At 40.1% G+C, this 21840-nt stretch overlaps 1 protein-coding gene across 1 annotated transcript in view; it reads left to right on the top strand.

Annotated features, from left to right (window-relative positions):
- Positions 1 to 21840, top strand: part of MGA (MAX dimerization protein MGA) — a 91790-nt gene that overhangs the window by 49570 nt on the left and 20380 nt on the right. Inside the window, exons 12-18 of the mRNA XM_049782134.1 lie at positions 491 to 563; positions 2623 to 3140; positions 6819 to 7116; positions 8746 to 9357; positions 14598 to 14888; positions 15605 to 17097; positions 20704 to 20828. Coding sequence (XP_049638091.1) covers positions 491 to 563; positions 2623 to 3140; positions 6819 to 7116; positions 8746 to 9357; positions 14598 to 14888; positions 15605 to 17097; positions 20704 to 20828 — 3410 coding nt within the window. The remainder of the gene's footprint in view (positions 1 to 490; positions 564 to 2622; positions 3141 to 6818; positions 7117 to 8745; positions 9358 to 14597; positions 14889 to 15604; positions 17098 to 20703; positions 20829 to 21840) is intronic.

The following is a 21840-nucleotide window of genomic DNA, read 5'->3' as shown; positions in this document are numbered from 1 at the left end:
TAGCATGGAGGTAGGGCATTTGCCTTGCATGCAGAAGGACAGTGGTTCGAATCCCAGTATCCCATAGAGTCCCCTGAGCCTGCCAGGAGCAATTTCTGAGCATAGAGCCAGGAGCAACCCCTGAGCGCTGATTTTAATCAAATTATCTCTAATTATTAAATTAGGACTTCCTTTTATTATTGGTAAATTTCCTAAAATACAAGCTTATTTCATCAAACTTTTTTCTCTTTACTAGAATACACTATCAAGTGCAGTGTAAATTTTTTTCCTGCACCTCAGTCACTGCTAAATACACGAGGAAGCAAAACTACAAGTACATATAGGGTTGTATATATTAAGTATAATAATAATGCTCCTGAGCATGTGATACAAAGTTTATACATTTTAATCTTTATACTGTTTGAGGCTGCTTTGAGATAGTTTATGTGTATGACATTGTTTATCTCTTACTATTAATTGTATGTTGAGGTATTCTCTGTAATTTCTCCAGGATCCTGATTCTGAACAGCAGTCCTTGAAACCAAGCACCAGTGACCTGGAGGATGAGTCTGATAAATCACAAGGTCAGCCTGATAAGTCACAATATTTTACTAGCTTGGTAGTAATTATATGAGTACAATAATGGGAAGAAGGAAATCAAAAATATTTTCCAATCTAGAATGTTTATCCTGTCAATTCTGATAAATTGAGAGTTATAAAAGATGTCTTTTCCAGTCTGTTATTCCTTAATTTATCATTCAGTTCTAAGAAATAAAATTTATTCATATCAATAAGGCATTTTATTGCAAGAGATGTTTAGGATGTGCTCTGTGATTTTCTTTTTTCTTTTTTTCCTGGTCTTTAGGCCGTATTTGGCTATGTGAGGGGTTCCTCCTGGCTCTGTACTCAGGAATCACTCCTGGAGAGCTCACAGGACCATATGAGAATCCTGAGGATTAACCTGGGTCAGCCAGATGCAAGGCAAATGCCCTACCTGATAAACTATTGCTCTGGCCCCTGATTTTCTTTTTTCAACCCTCTCCCAAACTCTGGCAAATATTAGCATCATTAGTTACTAAAATTTGTATATGTGCTGCCAAAGTGAGTGTAGTTATTAAAATGTGTCCTCAGTTTGTCAGTACCTTCAGTGATGGAAGAATGCACTGCTTTATTTAGTGGAGATTGTTGCCAGAATTACTATGATGAGAAGTAATGACGAGGGAATTAATCTATTTGTTTTGTTTGGTTTGGGGGCCACACCTGGCTCTATGCTCAGGAATTATTCTTTGTGGGTTTGGGACCATATGGGATGCTGGGTATTGAACCTGGGTCGGCCATATGCAAGGCAGTTGCTCTACCCATTGTTCTGTCACTGACCCCTATTTACTTTTTGTTTACTTTATAAGAATTCAGATACTTAAGCGGTATTTTCTGTTTTGTTTGTTTGCTTTTTTGTTTTTTGGGCCACACCCAATGATGCTTAGGGGTTCCTCCTGGCTGGCTATGCGCTCAGAAGTCGCTCCTGGCTTGGGGGACCATATGGGACGCCGGGGGATCAAAACGCAGTCTGTCCTAGGCTAGCGCTGGCAAGGCAGACACCTTACCTCTAGCGCCACCGTGCCGGCCCTGCAGTAGTATTTTCTAATCTTTAATTTTATGATGTCATATTGTACACAGAAGCAATCATGTTTCTGTGAGAAACTGAGCTAAGTCCGTGAGACTGCTGAGGTGGAACAAGAATCTGCTTGAAAGCAGAACCACCATGTAGGATGAAGAGATCTATGTTCCTTCACACTGTAGCTAGTATAGGTTAGTAAGTAGAATGATTGGTTATAGTACAGTGGTCAGCAACCTTTTTTTTTTCAACTGAGCCAAATCTCGCCAAAACCACGATTGAAATTTATTTTGAGAGTGACTCAGGGCGCACACTGTTAGAGGCCAGAGCAGAGTCCTGGCTCCTGGAGCAGCTGCCCGGTACACAGAAGAGCCAAATTAAAACTGTAAAGAGCCACATATGGCGAGCTGCAGTGCCGACCACTGGTATAGTGGAAGTGGAGGAGTCATATCTAGAAGAATAGAAGTAATCTCAAGTATTTGTAGTACAAACTAGAGTTTGAGTATACTTCTAAACTATGCCAAAGAAGGGACCAAAGTGAAAGTACAGCGGATAGAGCATTTGTCTTGCTCACAGTTGATCCGGTTTTATTCTCTGCTAATTCTGTACAGTTTCCCAACCCACCAGGAAGAATTTATGAATGCAGAAGTAGGAGTAACCCTATGAATATTGCCACGTGTGGCCCAGAAACAAAAAAGCGACACCAAAGAAACTTATTTTTAGGTCATGTTTTATTTGCAGGTTAACATCTTACTGTTCAGTGTTTTAGGGTAGTCTTTAAGTGGGACAACAATTATAAGAGCCCAGACAGGAGGAGAGTGAAACTATTATAGTCTGGTTGTTTGCCGTCTTCCTATTATTCCAGAAAACTCAGTTTGTGAGTGTTAAGTTACCACTGAAAGTACTTGGGAATAGGACATAGAACAGTTGTTGCATTTTCATGCCACTTAATCCTAGAAATCAGGAACAATAACCATTTGTGGTTTGAGATAAATGATGCAAAAAAACTTCTTTAATTGTCTTAACAGAAAAGAGCTGGAAATCATCCTGCAATGAAGCAGAATCCTCTTCAACTTCCTATGTGCATCAGAGGTCACCTGGCGGTCCTACCAAACTGATAGAAATCATCTCAGACTGCAACTGGGAGGAGGATCGGAGCAAGATTTTGAGCATCTTGTCCCAGCACATCAATAGCAACATGCCACAATCACTTAAGGTGGGCAGCTTCATCATTGAGTTGGCTTCTCAGCGAAAGAGCCGGGGTGAGAAGAACCCTCCTGTGTATTCTTCTCGTGTGAAAATCTCTATGCCATCATGTCAAGACCAAGATGATATGGCTGAGAAATCTGGATCAGAGACTCCTGATGGTCCATTATCCCCTGGGAAAATGGATGATATCTCTCCTGTGCAGACACATGCCCCGGATTCAGTGAGGGAGAGATTACATGGCGGCAAAGGTCTGCCCTTTTATGCAGGACTTTCTCCTGCAGGGAAGCTTGTGGCCTATAAACGTAAACTCAGTTCAAGCACATCTGGGCTAATCCAGGTGAGAATTATCTTTAATCTGGGTGTAGCATATTTTTATTCTTAGATAGTATCTTGATTTTTTTTTTCAGAGCCCTTTTTGGGCCTGATAACATTTATTTTCACATTTCCTGGGAACTGGGTAAAAAAATTATTTTTTTTTCTAATAGGCCTAAATTTGATGCCCACCTATACTAAATTTTTGATTCCTCTTGAATTATTGTCTGGCTATAGTGTTAAATTTTGACAGTGAAGCAAGGCTTAAAGAATTTATTCTTTGGAGTGATCAGATAACTTTCAGAACAAAATAAAATTGTTTTAAGAGAATATATAATCGTAGACTTGGAGAAATTTTTGATTTAGTAAGATGATACTCAGATTTAAAAATATTGAGCCACATTTTTATACATGCTTAAACTCTTAGAGGTTTTTGTCAGGGTAATTGTTATAATAAAAATACCTTTATCCTTCATATTCAGTAATTCAGGCAGATTATTATAGTAAAATGATACTGAAACCTAGAAAAAAATCTGGAAAGAAGTTTGATTTTGGATTTTGTGCACATAGTGCTATGGTTCTATCATTTGACGCTTAGGGTAACTTGACTGCTCAGGACCATGCAGTGCTGGGGATGGAAGCTAGGCTATCACATGCTCACTAGCCCTTTGAACTCTCTCAAGCCTGGAAAGTTTTGAATTGAAAAAGTAAAAGTTTTTTCTTCTTGCACAATGTGATTAAATGTACTTTTTTATTGGGGTAATGAATGTGTGGTAGTGACTGGCATTTACTTTATTAGCATGGCCACTTCTCTAGGCTAAAGACTGTTTTCTTAGAAATATAACTATCAGGGGCCAGAGAGATAGCACAGCAGTAGGGAATTTGCCTTGCAAGCCGGCCGATCCAGGATGGATGGTGGTTTGAATCCCGACATCCCATATGGTCCCTTGTGCCTGCCAGGAGCGATTTCTGATCACAGAGCCAGGAGTAACCCTGAGTGCTGTAGGGTGTGACCCCTCCCCCCCCCCCCAATAAAAGAAATATACCTATCAGGGCTGGAACAATAGCCCAGCGGGTAGGACATTTGCCTTTTCATGTAGCCAGCCTGGGTTCAATCCCTGGTATCCCATATGGTCCCCCAAACCTGCCAGGGGTGATTTCTGAGTGCCGAGCCAGGAGTAAACCCTAGTGCTGCTGGATGTGGCCCAAAAACCAAAAAGAAATAGAACTATCAATATATTCAAATATGTTTTATTACATTTTGTTTTTATTGGTGCTATAGTAGCTTATGCTGGTATTTCTTATATTTTTAATGTAAGTAGCATTTTTACCTTATTACTTTATTTACTTTTTTGTTTTGGTGCCACACCCAGTGACGCTCACGGTTTACTCCTGGCTATGCACTTAAAAATTGCTCCTGGCTTGGGGGACCATATTGGACATTGGGGGAGCGAACCTTCGTCTGTCCAAGTTTAGAGCTTGCAAAGCAAACACCCTACCGCTTGCGCCACTGCTCCGGCCCTTACCTTACTTTATTTATTGATAGTTTAAGAATATAAACTTATCTAAAATTTTCTAGTTAAGCTAGACACCTTTTAATACAGGCATAAGAGTCACTATAAAATGTGTGAATTTGGGCCCGGAGAGATAGCACAGCGGCGTTTGCCTTGCAAGCAGCCAATCCAGGACCAAAGGTGGTTGGTTCGAATCCCGGTGTCCCATATGGTCCCCCGTGCCTGCCAGGAGCTATTTCTGAGCAGACAGCCAGGAGTAACCCCTGAGCACTGCCGGGTGTGGCCCAAAAACCAAAAAAAAAAAAAAAAAAAAGTGTGAACTTGCATAAGCAGTCAGGCCACTGTAGTGTGGAGGTTTTAGGGGAAGTTGGTAACTAATTTTCAGAGCAACTCTCAAGATAGCTGATCAGGGATATCTGACTTAAGTTCCGTAGAGCCTGAATAGTTGTGAAGTTTACTTTAGAATGAAAAGGCCTTGTTTTCTGTACCAGACCCAAAGAAAGATACTCTTGTCTGTTTTTCAGCATAAGGCATTTTACTGAAGTAGTAAAGTGTAAGCTTGTATATTTGAAGATAGGGTTACTTGATTGTCCCCTATGAATTCAGAGAGTAGGACATTATGGTTTTGTGGGGCATGTCTTTTATTTTTGTATTGGGAACATAACCCTGGTGCTCAGAGCTTAATTCTGATTTGCACCCAGGAATCACTCAGGAATCACTCCTGTTTGGGATTAAGGGACTTTATAGGGTGCTGGTATTAAAATCCTGTTGGTTACATGTGAACATCCTGCCTGCAATACTCTCTCTTTGGCCCTACGAGTAGGCATTGTTTTCTCTTTATTGCATGATCATCTTTTAAATGATGGAAAGGAATGACAGAAAATGAAGACCCTTGTCATCTAAGTAAATGATGGCTTTGAGAAATTATTTTCTTTTTTTTTTTAGAGAAAACTAAACACTACTCCTGCACAAGATAGTCTTAGACAGAAAATTTTTATCTCCTTTATTGATTCACTTTATTTTTTACTATTTAATGAATATTTTAGAGTTACAGTGAGTTGGTTTTACTATCTATCTTGAACACAAAACCTAGTTTTTCAGGAGGTGACATTTTTTTTTTTTTGGTTTTTGGGCCACACCCAGCATTGCTCAGGGGTTACTCCTGGCTGTCTGCTCAGAAATAGCTCCTGGCAGGCACGGGGGACCGGGATTCCAACCAACCACCTTTGGTCCTTGATTGGCTGCTTGCAAGGCAAACGCCGCTGTGCTATCTCTCCAGGCCGAGGTGACATTTTTCTAATTGAGATTTTTGAAGTCCAAAAGTGGAGGTAACTTTGGGTCTTAAGCTTTTTTGTTTGTTTTGTTTTGTTTTTAATAACAAAAGCTATTTTAAAAACTTTAAAGTGGGCTTGGAGAGATAGCACAGCGGTGTTTGCCTTGCAAGCAGCCAATCCAGGACCTAAGGTGGTTGGTTCGAATCCCGGTGTTCCATATGGTCCCCTGTGCCTGCCAGGAGCTATTTCTGAGCAGACAGCCAGGAGTAACCCCTGAGCACTGCCGGGTGTGGTCCAAACACCAAAAAACAAATAAACAAACAAAAGACTTTAAAGTAGGGCTGGAGTGATAGCACAGTGGTAGGGCATTTGCCTTGTACCCTGCCAACCCGGGACAGACCCAGGTTTGATCTCTACCATCCCATATGGTTCCCTGAGCCTGCCAGGAGTGAGTAACCCCTGAGTGCCACCAAGTGTGGCCCAGAAACAAAAAAACACAAAACCCCCCCAAAAAAAAACCCAAACCTTTAAAGTAGACTAACCAGATAAGAAGAATGTTTGAAAAGGATCCTTGTGAGAGAATTTAGTTAATACCTCTCTGATCTTGTGAGGGAAATTTGGAAACATATGTTTTAGCTGATGATTCATAGTTTAATCAGGATTGCATATTTATGGTGTATAAGTGATGACTATTATGAGATAAGTTGAAAATAACAGGTGATAACATTTTTTAAGAATTTATTAATTTCTCAGATTATCCCAAATAGGAATTAAAAAAAAAATCCCTCCGCCCTATCCCAAATCTGAGGGGAGGGGGACTTTAAATCTTTTTTAAATGATGAAACCCCTGTCAAGGGAGGTGAGTTAGAAAGAGAATTTTATCTTTACAGAATTTCTCTTTGCCACTTGTTTCAGGTTAATGGTAAGAGTTACCCGCAGGCTAAGTTGCTATTGGGACAGATGGGGGCATTGCATCCAGCCAATAGGCTAGCTGCTTATATCACAGGCAGGTTGCGACCCTCAGTCCTGGACCTCTCAACCCTCAGTACTGTCATCTCCAAGGTAGCATCAAATGCCAGCGTGGCTGCATCCAGGAAACCACGTACCCTGTTGCCTTCAACATCCAATTCCAAATTGACTTCCTCCTCTGGCACTACAGCAAATCGCTCTGGGAAGAACCTGAAGGCATTTGTCCCTGCAAAAAGACCAATTGGTAAGTTAGATTGCACATGTATTTTGGGAATGCCTGTGATTCGGTGTTGGGCAGTGGGTCCAGGTACAGAGGTTGTAAATGAGAAATAAATAACTTGGCAGTATTGTCAATGGCTGAGTTGCCTGTGTTATTTTTTGTTTGTTTGTTTGTTTGTTTGTTTAAAAAAAATTGGGGGGGGGTGTCACACCCAGCAGTAGCAGTGCTCAAGGTTACTCCTGGCTCTACGCTCAGAAATCACTCCTAGCAGGTTCAGGGGACCATATGGGGTGCTGGGATTCAAACCACCGTCCTTCTGCATACAAGGCAAATGCCCTACCTCCATGCTATCTCTCCGGTCCCTGTTTTTTTTTTTTTTTTTTTTGTGGTTTTTGGGTCACACCCGGCAGTGCTCAGGGGTTATTCCTGGCTCCATGCTCAGAAATTGCTCCTGGCAGGCACAGGGGACCATATGGGACGCCGGGATTCGAACCGATGACCTTCTGCATGAAAGGCAAATGCCTTACCTCCATGCTATCTCTCTGGCCCCCGTGGTCCCTGGTTTTTAAATTCTTATAATATACTAAATGAATTGACAGAACTCTGGCTAGTTTTTAGAATTTTCAGACTTGGTTAGAGATTTGGGTTTCTAAATACGTTTTTAAAAGGGAAGACATACACTTAAATACGTTACCTACTTAACAGTTTTTCTAAGGACTGGTGTTTTCCTGGTGGCAGTCATAAGTTCTTGATCTTAAGAAGCCAAGGAGCTTGCCAAATCAAAGTAGGTTCATTTAGTACAGACTTTAACATAGATGTTACATAAAAATTAAGTTTGGAAATAGCTTAATACTGTTTATTTCTGTTTTTCTTCAGTGTTTCAGTGCTAGTCCAGGATATATAAACTTGAAATTGTTTTTAGCATTGAGAATATATAGTTGGTTATTGAGTTCTTTTTTTGTTTTAGATATTTAAGAGTTTTTAAGTTAGAATAAATTTCTCTAAGAGTAGTTCTGTTGGAGGGTAGAGTAATAGCACAGTGAGTAAGGTGCTTGCCTTGTACATAGACAACCCGGTTTCAATCCCTGTCATCCCATATGGTTCCCTGAGCTGCCAGGAGTAATACCTGAGCACCACCGGGTGTGGCTTCAAAACAAAATAAACACAAAAGAGTAGATCTGTTTGAATATATATATGTGTGTGTGTGTGTGTTTATGTATATTAGACATATTCAAATTTTAACCACTTTATAGGAGGACTGAAATAAGGAGGTGGAGGTGCTGAGAAAGGAGGAACAGTGGAAACTAGTGTTTAAATTAGACTTAGAAAGAATATCTTTATTTGTTTTAAATTATTAAGTTGTTTGCTGCTGCTCTTTTTAGTGTCTTTAGTGTCTTGGCAATTTGAATATATTGCACAGTCAAAAGATCTATTTAGTAATACCCAATTTTAATCCCTTTCCTATTAAATTGATAAAAGTTGGCATCTAGGAAAATGCTTTATTTCTAGGAGTTGGAACTGGCACATATAATACTGGAGGTAGTACTTGTTAGAGATGGACCCAGTGGTGCACAAGAAATGTTGATAGACATAATCACTAAGAAGATAAAATATGAGAACTGAAGATTTTGACCTGCAAATTTTTATTTGCAGCGGCTCGACCCTCTCCTGGTGGTGTGTTCACACAGTTTGTGATGAGCAAAGTTGGAGCCCTGCAGCAGAAGATACCTGGAGTTAGCACACCCCAAACCCTAACAGGGCCACAGAAGTTCAGTATCAGACCTTCTTCATTAATGGTTGTTACACCTGTGGTTTCTTCTGAGCCAACTCAGGTGTGCAGCCCTGTGACTGCTGCTGTCAGTACTACCACCCCTCAAGTGGTTTTAGAGAATGTTACTGCTGTGACACCTGTGACTGCTATTTCTGACACGGGAGCTAAAGAAACCACTTCTGGTGCCACCACTGCAGGGGGAGTTGAGGTCTCTGAAACTAATTTCAGCACCTCTGTAACACCTACAGCCACTGTGAACCTTATCAAAACAACTGGGATAACTACCCCTGTGGCTTCAGTTGCTTTTCCTAAGTCTTTGGTAGCATCTTCTTCAACCATAACTCTTCCTGTAGCTTCCACTGCCTCCACCTCCATAGTCGTGGTGACCACAGCTGCATCTTCTTCCATGGTGACCACAACAACTTCATCTCTGAGCTCTGTTCCCATCATACTCTCAGGAATTGATGGGAATCCACCTGTGAGCCAGAGACCAGGTAAGGCCTCGGTTACTCGCTGGCTATTATACAGTTATTTCTGTAACTTTGTGGTTGTGTTAGAATTAAAGCTCTCTTAGCTTAACAGTATAGGTGTTTCTTTTTCACACCGTATGTATATATATTTTTTTTTTTTTGGTTTTTGGTTTTTGGGTCACACCCGGCAGTGCTCAGGCTGTCTGCTCAGAAATAGCTCCTGGCAGGCACGGGGGACCATATGGGACACCGGGATTCGAACCAACTACCTTTGGTCCTGGATCGGCTGCTTGCAAGGCAAACACCGCTGTGCTATCTCTCCGGGCCCCGTATGTATATTCTTGAAAACCACTGCATTCTACAAAACTTGCTAAGAATAATTTTTATAACTCTTAATATAGGTTAGGGAAAGTTTCTGAAAATTCATTCAACTTTAAAGTAGGACATTAATAAAATTACAACTGATAATTCGGTACTAAATGGAATAGTCCTGAGAAGTGACCTAATGAAGTGAAGATTTTCTTAGGAGAGACTAAAGATTGAGAATAAAATGATTGCTGTCAGATACTGAAGTAATTAATGGGAGTAGAGTATTGAGCCAGTAGAGCAACCATTAAGTCGAGTATAGGAGTAAAAGCAACCTGTTCTGTACTAAAGGTTTATATTCCTGAAGAGGAAGGCTTATTTAGGGAAGGGTTTTTCTATTTTTGTTTTGTGGTGGGGCCTTCTAATGAAGGGAGTGGTAAGAGTCTATGCTGCAACTAACCTGAGAGCTTTTTGTGTTTGTTGAAGATTAAAACTCTTGAGTCCTCTTGCCTATTCTTTTTATGACTCAATTAATTGCTGTATACTGTTGACATTTTGGGTAAAGTACTCAATTTATTTTTATCAGTTTTAGATTTTTCTTTTTTATTAGCTTAGTCTAATTGAGTTCAAATAGGGATATCCTGTACTTAGATTTGGGGGGTGGTTGGAGTAATTCCCAGTGGTGCTAGGGCCTACTCCTGGTTCATTTCCCAGGATTGCTGCTGGTGTTGGTGCTCAACTGATAATATATATGGTACCAACAGCTGAACCCAAATTTCCCATATGTAAAATAGTATTCCAGCTCTTTGAGCCATACTCTTAATACCATAATTGTATTTGTGTAGGGGGGGGGGGATTTAAACCTCATTCAGTGGTGCTCAGATATTTCTGGCACCACCTGGGCTGTTCCTGGCACTCTGTAACGCTGGGCGTTCAAACCAGGACCAGTGGGATGTAAGGCCAAAAGCGTTCCCCTGCCATTTTTATATTTATTGTGGGGCTGCGATACCATTTGGGCCACATCTAGGGACTCTCGGGTTCTTTATTGCCTCTGTGTCAGGAGTGACCCCTGGCTATGATCTTTGGTGCCTGGAATTAAACCACATTATCTATATGTAATTGAAGTGTGTTACTTCTATACTATCTCTCAAAATAACATAAAAGAAACAATACTGTTTTAATTGAAAATGGATATTACTTGCCAAAGTGGAGGTTAACTATAAATAGATTAAAAGCGACAATAATACCTGCCGTGGCTTGCTCTCAGTGGAATTAGAAAACACTGATTTGGGGCCGGCGCGGTGGAGCTAGAGGTAAGGTTTCTGCCTTGCCAGCACTTGCCTAGGATCCCCTGGCGTCCCATATGGTCCCCCAAGCCAGGAGTGACTTCTGAGTGCTTAGCCAGGAGTAACCCCTGAGCGTCACCATGTGTGGCCCAAAAACCAAAAAAGAAAAAGAAAATACTGGTTTAGTATTAAAGAGAGTACTAAAATTTTAAGTTATAAATTATCATCTTGCATTTTGGTCAACTGTGACTTTTGTTGACTTTTTTGTTCTTTCCTCTGTTTCTTCTTTTCCACATTTCAATATACACATATTTCGTATGTGAAAGACTCTTTTTTTTTTTTTTTTTTTTTTTTTTTGGTTTTTGGTTTTTGGGCCCGTTTGATGCTCAGGGGTTACTCCTGGCTAAGCTCTCAGAAATTGAGCTTGGGGGGACCATATGGGACGCCAGGGGATTGAACCGCGGTCCTTCCTTGGCTAGCGCTTGCAAGGCAGACACCTCTAGCGCTACCTCACTGGCCCCGTGAAAGACTTTTTTTTTTCTTTTTTTTGGTTTTTGGGCCACACCCGGCATTGCTCAGGGGTTACTCCTGGCTGTCTGCTCAGAAATAGCTCCTGGCAGGCATGGGGGACCATATGGGACTCCGGGATTAGAACCAACCACCTTTGGTCCTGGATCGGCTGCTTTCAAGGCAAACACCGTTGTGCTATCTCTCCGGGCCCTGAAAGACTTTTTATTGTCTGAATTAGTGATCTGATTTTGAATCTCTCTTTAAAAATTGTTTTGATGGGGCTAAAATGGTAGTATGGTAGATTGAGCATTTATCTTCTTACAGCCAATTTGGGTTCAATCCCTACCATCCCTAGCTTCATCAGGAGTGAGCCCTGAGCACCACTGTGTATTCACAAAAACAAATTAAATGAGGGGCCAGAGCAGTGGCACAAGTAGCAGGACGTCTGCCTTGCATGCACTAACCTAGGATAGACCTCAGTTCTATCACCCGGCATCCCATATGGACTCCTCAAGCCAGGAGCCATTTCTGAGCACATAGCCAAGAATAATTCCTGAGCATCACCAGGTGTGGCCCAAAAAAGAAAGAAAGAAAAACAACCCCAAAAAACTTAATTTGAGTAGAAATGCTCAGGAAATTAAGGATGTTCTTAGCATGTGTTTCTTGATATATTTGTTTTTTTCTTTTTCTGTAACCATTTCGGGGCCTCCAAACCCATGTAAGACATTTACTCTACCACTGAGCCACAGCTTTGGCCTGGTTCATTTACATAGAAATTCTTTTTTGTTTCTTTGTATGTTGTTTGATTTTTTTTGTTTGTTTGTTTGTTTTTGGCCACACCGGGCAGCACTCAGGTTACCCCTGGTTCTGCACTGAGAAATTACTCCTAGCAGGCTCTGGGGAACACACAGATGCAGGGATCAAACCTAGATTGTCCATGTGGAAGGCAAATGCAATGCCTGCTGTGCTATTGCTTTGGCATAATTTTCTTTCTTTTTTTTCTGGCCCTAATTTTTATTGATTTCTTTTGTGTGTAAATTGCACACTATTGCTTTTCCCACGTGAGGGCGGGGGTGGGGGGTTCTCTTGTGCCACAACCCAGCATCACTCAAGGGTTATTCCTGGCTGGCTCTGGGGACCATATGAGATTCTGGGGACCAACCCCATGTGGCTGCATGCAAGGCAAACACCCTACCTGCTGTGCTGTTGCTCTGGCCCTCGACACATTATTTCTTTTATGAAGTTTCGTCTTGGTTTTTGTTTGGTTTGGGATTTTGGACTGCACTTGACTGTGCCCAGCAATCATTCTTGGTGGTGATCAGAGGATAATATATAGTGTCTGGGTAAGCTGCATACAAGACAAGTATCTTAACACCTGTACTGTCTCTTCAGCTCCATGATATTTATTTCATTTTTAAGAGTTCTAGATTTTTGCATATAATTTTTTTTTTTTTGGTTTTTGGTTTTTGGGCCACATCCGGCGTGCTCAGGGGTTACTCCTGGCTGTCTGCTCAGAAATAGCTCCTGGCAGGCATGGGGGACCATATGGGACACCGGGATTCAAACCAACCACCTTAGGTCCTGGATCGGCTGCTTGCAAGGCAAACGCCGCTGTGCTATCTCTCCGGGCCCTATAATTTAAGTGAATATTAGAAGCATGATCTCTTTAGAAAATTGTTCAGGGCTAGAGCGGTGGCGCTAGAGGTAAGGTGTCTGCCTTGCAAACACTAGTCTAGACGACCACGGTTCGATCCCCTGGCGTCCCATATGGTCCCCCCAAGCCAGGAACGATTTTGATTTCTGAGCACATAGCCAGGAGTAACCCCTGAGTGTCAATGGGTTTAGCCCCCCCAAAAAAGAAAATTGTTGTTAATGGGCAAAGTGCCTTGCTAAAAAGCAGTATCACACATCAAGCCACTATTGGTTTTATTGATGTTATTATTTTTTATTTGGTTTTTGGGTCATACTCGGCGGGGCTCAGGGTTACTACTGGCTCTGCGCTCAGAAGTTGTTCCTGGCAGGCATGGGGGACCATATGGGGTGCTGGGATTCGAACCACCGTTCGTCTTGGATTGGCTGTGTGCAAGGCAAACGCCCTATCACTGTGTTATCTCTCCGGCCCCTGATTTTATTGATGTTATTAAATAAGTTCCATATTTTCAGTCTAATGTTATATTATGTGATATTCATTGTTATCCCTACTTCTCTATTTCTATAGCCCAGAATTCTAGATAATTCATATTTCCCCCATTAATTTAGTATTTTAAAATATCTCCTCCACACATTAAAATGCATCTTAAGGTATGCTTGTTTAAATTTCTTTAAATTCACATCTTCATTAAATTTGTTTTTTTTGGTTTTTTGGTTTTTGGGCCACACCCGGCAGTGCTCAGGGGTTACTCCTGGCTGTCTGCTCAGAAATAGCTCCTGGCAGGCACGGGGGACCATATGGGACACTGGGATTCAAACCAACCACCTTTGGTCCTGGATCGGCTACTTGCAAGGCAAACGCTGCTGTGTTATCTCTCCGGGCCTCAAATTTGTTTGTTTTAAAAGTTATCTTTTGCCTCTTCCTAGCCAGGCTTTATTTCCCTGCTTCTTTGGTATCTCTTAATTTCATTACATTTTTTTGGGGGGGTTATGTATTTATTTTACTTCTAAAAATTATTCTCCATTTGTTTGTTTGCATGTCAGTGAAATGTAAAAGCTGAGGTTTTTTTAAAATGTATTGTGTGATCTTTAGTCAGTGGCCTTATCTTCAGTGTGAGCTCTGAGACTGAGCCATAAGTCTAGCATTAATAGTATAACTTTTAAAGTTAAAGAAAATTTTATCTTATCAGAATCTAGATTATAAATTCTACCTATATTTTTGTTAGGAGCATTATCTCTTTAAAATGTCGTTAAAATGTTCTATCTTTCGATTGGTGCTTTTTTATAATTTTGAATGTAAGACCATACTATGTATAAATAAAACTTGGGTTTTCAGTAACTTTTTTGAGCCATACACTTGAGGTACAATATTTTACTTGACTGTAATTCAAATTAGAAGTTATTTAAGCTCTAGCAAGCAAAAGTCTATATCATAAATATTGCATATGTATATATTTTAATATGTATTAAGGAGGAAATTCTTATACTATGTTTCCATGTTCTATTTTTCAGAAAATGCCCCTCAAATTCCAGTGGCTACTCCACAGGTCTCTCCTAACACAGTGAAACGTACTGGACCGCGATTATTGTTGATTCCTGTGCAACAAGGTTCTCCTACTCTCAGACCTGTGTCAAATACACAAGTTCAGGGACAGCGGATGGTTTTACAGCCCGTTAGGAGCCCAAGTGGAATGAACCTCTTCAGGCATCCTAATGGTCAGATTGTCCAGCTCCTTCCTTTGCATCAGCTTCGAGGTTCTAATACTCAGCCCAATTTACAGCCACTTATGTTTCGCAATCCAGGTATAAAATTGGAGAGCTTTCTGAGGAATTTATCTTGTGTTATTTGACCATGTGATATGCTAATACATTAGGATTTGACTTCTTTAAAAAGGTTTTTGTTTTGTTTTGTTTTTTGGGTCACACCAAAAAACCAGGGTTTACATCTGGCTCTTCGCTCAGAAATTGCTCCTGACAGGCTTGGGGGACCATATGGGATGCCAGGATTCGAACCACTGTCCTTCTGCTTAAAAGGCAAATGCACTATCTCCATGCTATCTCTCCGGCTCCTTTAAAAGTTTTTAAAGTTATTTTTTAATAAAGGACTCCTGGATTGGAGCATTGGTAGAAGAATAGGGCTCTTTTCTTGTACATTGCCAGCATGGGTTCAATTCTGTATTCCACATGTTCCCCTGAGCACGGCCAGGAATAATACCTGAGTGCAGAGCCACAAATAACCTCTGAGCATTGGTAGGTAGGTAAACCCAAAAGACACTAAAAAAAGTCTTGGGGCCAGAGTGATAGTACACTGTATAGGTCACATTCTTGCATGTGACCAAGCTGAGTTCAATCCTGGCATTCTGTATAAACCCTCAAGCCCACCAGAATTGATCCATGAGTGCAGAGCCAGGAGTAAGCCCCTGAGCACCACTTGTATTTGTAGCCCAAAAACGAGGCAGGAAGAAAAATATTTTAGAAAGTCTTGATAATAGACTGATTATATTTCTTTTTTAAACTAGGGTCTGTGATGGGAATCCGGTTACCCACTCCTTCTAAACCTTCAGAAACTCCATCATCTTCTGCTTCATCTGCTTTTTCTGTTATGAATCCTGTAATTCAGACAGTTGGGTCTTCTCCACCAGTGAATGTTATCACTCAGGCACCATCATTGATTTCTTCTGGACCTGGTTTTATGTCTCAGTCTGGTACACTGACCTTAAGGATTTCTCCTCCAGAATCACAAAGTCTTGCAAATAAAACAGGCTCAGAAACCAAGCTAACCTACAGCTCAGGAGGGCAGCCTGTTGGTACAGCAAGTCTTATTCCTCTTCAGTCTGGTAGTTTTGCCTTGCTGCAACTTCCAGGACAAAAACCTGTTCCTAGCTCCATTCTTCAGCATGTTGCTTCTCTTCAGATGAAGAAAGAACCACAGACTGTAGAACAGAAAGATGAAATAAGCTTGTTAAAGAGAGAGCAAGAAATTAAGAAAGACCTACAATCAGAAAGGGAAGGTAACACTGAGGTTACTATAATAAAACAAAATTCAGGAGCTACTACTACCTCAGAAGAATCCATGAACGATTCTTTGGAAGATCGGAGTGATCATTTAAAGGAAGAATCCATTACAGAAGACAGCCTAACTGATAAACCTTCTGAAAACTCCTATATCGCTGGGTCCTGTGTTAATGAAGACTACAAAGATGAAAATGAAGAATATAAGATTAGGAACGCTAAAGAAAAACTGACTGTTTCAGAAGTTAAGACTATTCCTGGAAAAGTGAGTAAGATAACAGTCCACAGTATAAGTGACATACCACTTAAAAAACCTAGTGGTATGAAAATGGACCAGCAGAAAGGATCAAACAATGCTATCAGAAAAGCGAATGAATTTCCAGTCATCCCTAAGGAAGAAAGTAAGCTCAATTTCTCAAAGAGCAAAGTTGTGGACCAGCTAGGTCCAAAGCCAGATACTAGAGAGAAGGCACATGGTAATTCTTTAGAGAAGGACAATGTTAGGGAGAGATGGAGAAAACACCCAAAGGGCTCTTTGGCCCAGAAATATGTTGGAAGTTCACAAGAATTAAAGAAGGAGGCAGATGAGCAGTTAATTAAAGAAACAAAGACTTGTCAGGAAAATTTAGATGAGTTGCAACAAGAAGACATCCCTGATTTTCTTGGGAGAAGTGGAACTACTGAGAATGCTCGAGTTTTAAAAACTGAATGTGATTCTTGGAGTACTATTTCTAGTCCTGTGGCCTTCTCTATTGTTCCTAGGAGAGCTACAAAAGAGAGCAGAAGAGAAGGACGTTTTCAGGGTCAATTATTGTTATCAAGAGAACAAAAACAACCAAAACAAGAAAAGAAGGGTGGGAGAAGTCATGTTGAGTTCACTGCCATGGATTTGGAAGAGGAGGACGAGGAAGAAGAGAATGAGAAAACCGATGATTCTATTGATGAGATTGTGGATGTTGTTTCTGACTACCAGAGTGAGGAGGTTGATGATGTAGAAAAGGTGGTGAGCTCATTTTTGTTGTGACTGAAACTTCAAGGATTTAATTGATTTATTGCTGACAGTAGCTTTTGCAGAAGATCACTAGACCTGACAATATTTAGTTGGATGTATAGGTTTAGATCGTGGTTAAATGACTAGTTTTTAGGCTATGTTAGTCATATAACATTTATTGAGCTTATCTTGTTCTTTGAGACTTACCTAATATGGAAAGTCTGGTGGATAGATGCTTGCAAATCCCTTTCAGATTGGGAGTTTCAACGAAGAACAAAACACAGTCATATTGTGCGCACACACGCACTCGTGCACACACGTCAGTAGTGCCTTTCAGCTTGGGAGTTTAAACGAAAAACAAAACACTGTCATATTGTGTGTGTACACACATACACATACACAGCCATGTCAGGAGTGATCCCTGAGCACGGCTGGATGTGTCCAAAAAAATAAATCCAGTGTGTCCATTGTATTTCAGTTAGTTTATTTGATATTTTCTAAATAAAATGATGGTAGATTATCTGATATTTAAGACTCAGGGAATGAGTGATTATAGTACTAGAGGATAATTTATCTACTTGCTTTTGTGGTAGTTTTCTTTTTGGAAAAGAAAAGTATCATTGTTTTTTAATATAACCCTGCTTTAAGTTGCTTTTTGTAATAAACTGAAATTCAATATCAAGTGTATTAGCTACCCTTTGTAATATGACCTTTAAAATACATATTTTTTTTTTTTTTGGGTTTTTGGGCCACACCCTGTGACACTCAGGGGTTACTCCTGGCTATGCGCTCAGAAGTTGCTCCTGGCTTCTTGGGGGACCATATGGAATGCCGGGGGATCGAACCGTGGTCCGTCCTAGGCTAGCGCAGGCAAGGCAGGCACCTTACCTCCAGCGCCACCGCCCGGCCCCTAAAATACATATTTTTATTTTTCTAAAACAATTTTTATAGTTTTCCTATTTAGAATTCTGTTCATTGAATTATGTAATCGACCTAAGTGTAAATAAGAGTTAAGAAATTGAGTAAACTTCATAAAGTGCTTAGCATTGCAGGCTGAATTGCCTTTATTACTCAGTGACTAAATAATTACTTGTAGTGGGAGCACAAAAATAGCCATAAGCAATAATAATTGAGGGAATATGGCTGTGTTCCAGAAAAATTACTTACATAAGAAGGCAGCAGGCTGTGGTTTGTTGACCTTTGCTTTAGGGTCTGATTGAAAACATAGCCAGCTGCTGATGCAGTGCTTTGAAATTTAAACTGCCCCTCTCTTCAGTAGCTCATAATATGATCATTTCAGACTGAGAACATGACTTAATGTGCATTCCTGGGTTCCATCCCAGGCGCCAAATACCTCTCCTCCAACAGCAATGGTCTGGTCCCCCTCAACCATAAAATAATGATTATTTGTACTGAATGCCATGTAGTTCTCAAATCTCACTTGAGATTCATTTGTACTTTTGTCTGGATCTTTTTTGTTAATGCCTGTATTGATATAGATAAACATAATAAATAGGTTAGTATTCTAAAACTCAGTGTTTAATTTCTATACCTCAGTTGTTTTACTTGTAAAATGAGGGGCTGAACTCTAAAATGGAATGATTCTGTTTATAGCTTATTTGTAGCTAAAGACAGATGTCAGTACATAGATGATTTATTGAATTCATTGAGTTTGGCAATTTATATGATAGTATTTGTGCTTTTCTTGATATAAGCACTCCATTTAATTTTTGCCTGGATAAGTTTTAGACCCAAACCAGTTCAACTGAAAAACAGTGAAAACTGTTGCTCTCAATAGAGTTGAGCTTTAAGTGACTTACATGTACAGCGTATTATTGCTTGAGTTTCTTAATAGGGAATCTGCCATTGAAGGCACACTAACCTTTTTAAAAACAAGCAATATATTAAATGATCTCTCAAACTTAAATTCATCATTTATATATACACATATATATCCTCTACCTATGATATCTTTTTACAATTACCATGACACAAACAGTGAAAGGAAAGTTGTATCCTCTTTCATTTAAGTCTCCCATTATGAAGTTTATTATATTTTATACTTAAAAAAAAAACTGCAGGTAAAGAAGAAAGAGAAAAAACAAAAAAAAATTAAAAAACAAAAAAAAAAACTGCAGTTAAAGCCATCCTGTAGACAGGTATTCATTAATTTAAAATATTGTTAGGAATTCTTAAGACTGGGTTTTCTTGGAACTCTTATTAACTGAAAATCCGTTAATTTCCTATAATTATACAATGGGTTATGTTGCTTACATTTACTATACATTGTATTATGTTTAAATGGGGAAACAAAGTTTATATTTATAAATGTCTATCAGCCGTATGGAATGTATAATTTGGGGGTAATTTTTCCAGCAAGTTTTAAGCTTAGTAATTTATAAAGTGGTTGGAACATTTCATTTTGAGTTATACCTCTCCGGTACAATACTGCTATAGATGACATTTGCTATTTTGTTGCTGGCATAGTAAACACTACTTTAAAGGTAGACTTAAAATTATTTGATGGGGGCCGGGCGGTGGCGCTGGAGGTAAGGTGCCTGCCTTGCCTGCGCTAGCCTAGGACGGACCGCGGTTCGATCCCCCGGCGTCCCATATGGTCCCCCAAGAAGCCAGGAGCAACTTCTGAGCTCATAGCCAGGAGTAACCCCTGAGCGTCACAGGGTGTGACCCAAAAACCAAAAAAAAAAAACAAACAAACAAAAAAAAATTATTTGAATATCCATAATTCAAATAGTCTACTGTTTTATATAGTAATACGATTACTTTCTTTGCTAGATGCTCAATAAATGCTTAAGTTGGACTGATTTAAAAGTATAAGTAGTCCAAGCCTGGGTTTCTTTTTTCATAACCTGAAATTATCAGAAGCTTTTGTTTTGCTGGGGGTTGAGAGACTTAGAAGACTATTGGGGTTATAGTCATTTCTTAAATATCTTTTTGTTCACCAAATCTAACTTTACTACTAGTCTTAACATTTTTATGGTTTCAGTGCCCGCGCACACACACATGCCTGAATTTACTAAAATGTGAATATAGCCCTTTTGGAACTTAGGAGTCTCCTGTCTGTTCGATAAATAACTGTGCCTGAGCCAGCAGTGTGACTCAATAGTAGAGTGCATATCTTGCGTATGTAAGACTCTGGATTCAGTTCCTAGTTACTTCAACCCATCACTATATTGATATATCTCGTTATATTTATTTGTTTGCACTTAATATAGTGCTTGTTAGTTACTTAATTACATATTGTCTTTATAACATTTTTGTTTCTGTTTTTCTTGGGCTATACCCAGAGGTGCTCAGAGTTTACTCCTGGCTTTGCACTCAGAAATCACTACTGACAGTTTTGGGGGACCACACAGAATGCCAGGGAATGAACCCGAGTCAGCCACGTGCAAGGAAAACGCCCTAGCCACTCTGCTATTACTCCCTCCCCAGTCTTTGTAACTTTTTGTGATAAATAAGTCTAGGATGATCAGTATGCATGTTATATAATATTGCTTAGTTCTTGTTGGTTTTTTGAGGGTAACATTCAGTTGAAAAGTTGTGATGTATTTGCTTTTTACTATTTGTGAATGAATCCTCTGTTCTTCTACACAGAAGAACTGTGTACAATACATTGAAGATGACGAGCAGGTGGATGTTGAGACTGTGGAAGAACTCTCTGAGGAAGTTAATTCTGCTCGCGTGAAGACCACAGTTGCTCACACACAGACTTCAAAACAGTAAGTCTTAGTACTGTTTAGATTAATTTTTTATTGGTAGAATTTTGTGACTATAAATAAAACAAAATATTCAGTTTAATAGCTCTGGGTAACTGACCTGGTTCTTAATTTCTTTAGACAGAATTCTCCTTTTTGTTTGTTTCTTTTTGGGCCACACCCACAGGTGCTCAGGAGTTACTTCTGGCTCCACGCTCAGAAATCACTCCTGGCAGGCTTGGGGGACCATACAGTGGACCATACACGTTCATCCTGAGTTGGCTGAATGCAAGGCAAACGCCCCACCGCTGTGCTATTTCTCCAGCTCTCCCCCCCCCCCCCATCCCCCCGTCCCCCTATTTAGACATCATTCTAATCAGAGGCTGAGATTGAGAACTAACTTGGGCCAGAGAGATAGCATGGAGGTAAGGCATTTGCCTTTCATGCAGAAGGTCATCAGTTCAAATCCCAGCATCCCATATGGTCCCCCGTGCCTGCCAGGAGCAATTTCTGAGCCTGGAGCCAGGAATAACCCCTGAGCACTGCCGGGTGTGATCCAAAAACCACAAAAAAAAAAAAAAAAAAGAGAACTAACTTGGTTGTTAGGGCACATATATTAATCTTAATATACTTTTGAAATCAGGTGCATTGATTATTAAAATACTAATTTGCTATTTTGGAGCTCTTAGAAAGTCTTCTGTTTCAGAAGCTTAAACTTTTTTTTTTGGAGGGGGAGCGGGGGCATACCTGGTACACTCAGGGATTACTCCTGGCTATGTGCTCAGAAATTGCTCCTGGCTTGGGGGAACATATGGAACGCCGAGGATCAAACCCAAGTCCATCCTGGGTCAGCCACGTGCAAGGCAAACTAAACTTCCTACCGCTATGCTATCATTGAGGAAATGTTGAATATTATGTATATTTTGTATGAACATATAAGTATGAAATATACAAGTAGATTCATATTTAACATATGTAAGTATGTACATACATATATACGCATACATAGATGATTCAACATAGGCCAACTTATCTT

Source organism: Suncus etruscus, chromosome 10 (assembly GCF_024139225.1).
Source record: "Suncus etruscus isolate mSunEtr1 chromosome 10, mSunEtr1.pri.cur, whole genome shotgun sequence".
Lineage (NCBI taxonomy): Eukaryota > Metazoa > Chordata > Mammalia > Eulipotyphla > Soricidae > Suncus > Suncus etruscus.
Note: the sequence above shows the minus strand (reverse complement) of the source record. Positions and strands in the feature narration are given on the sequence as shown.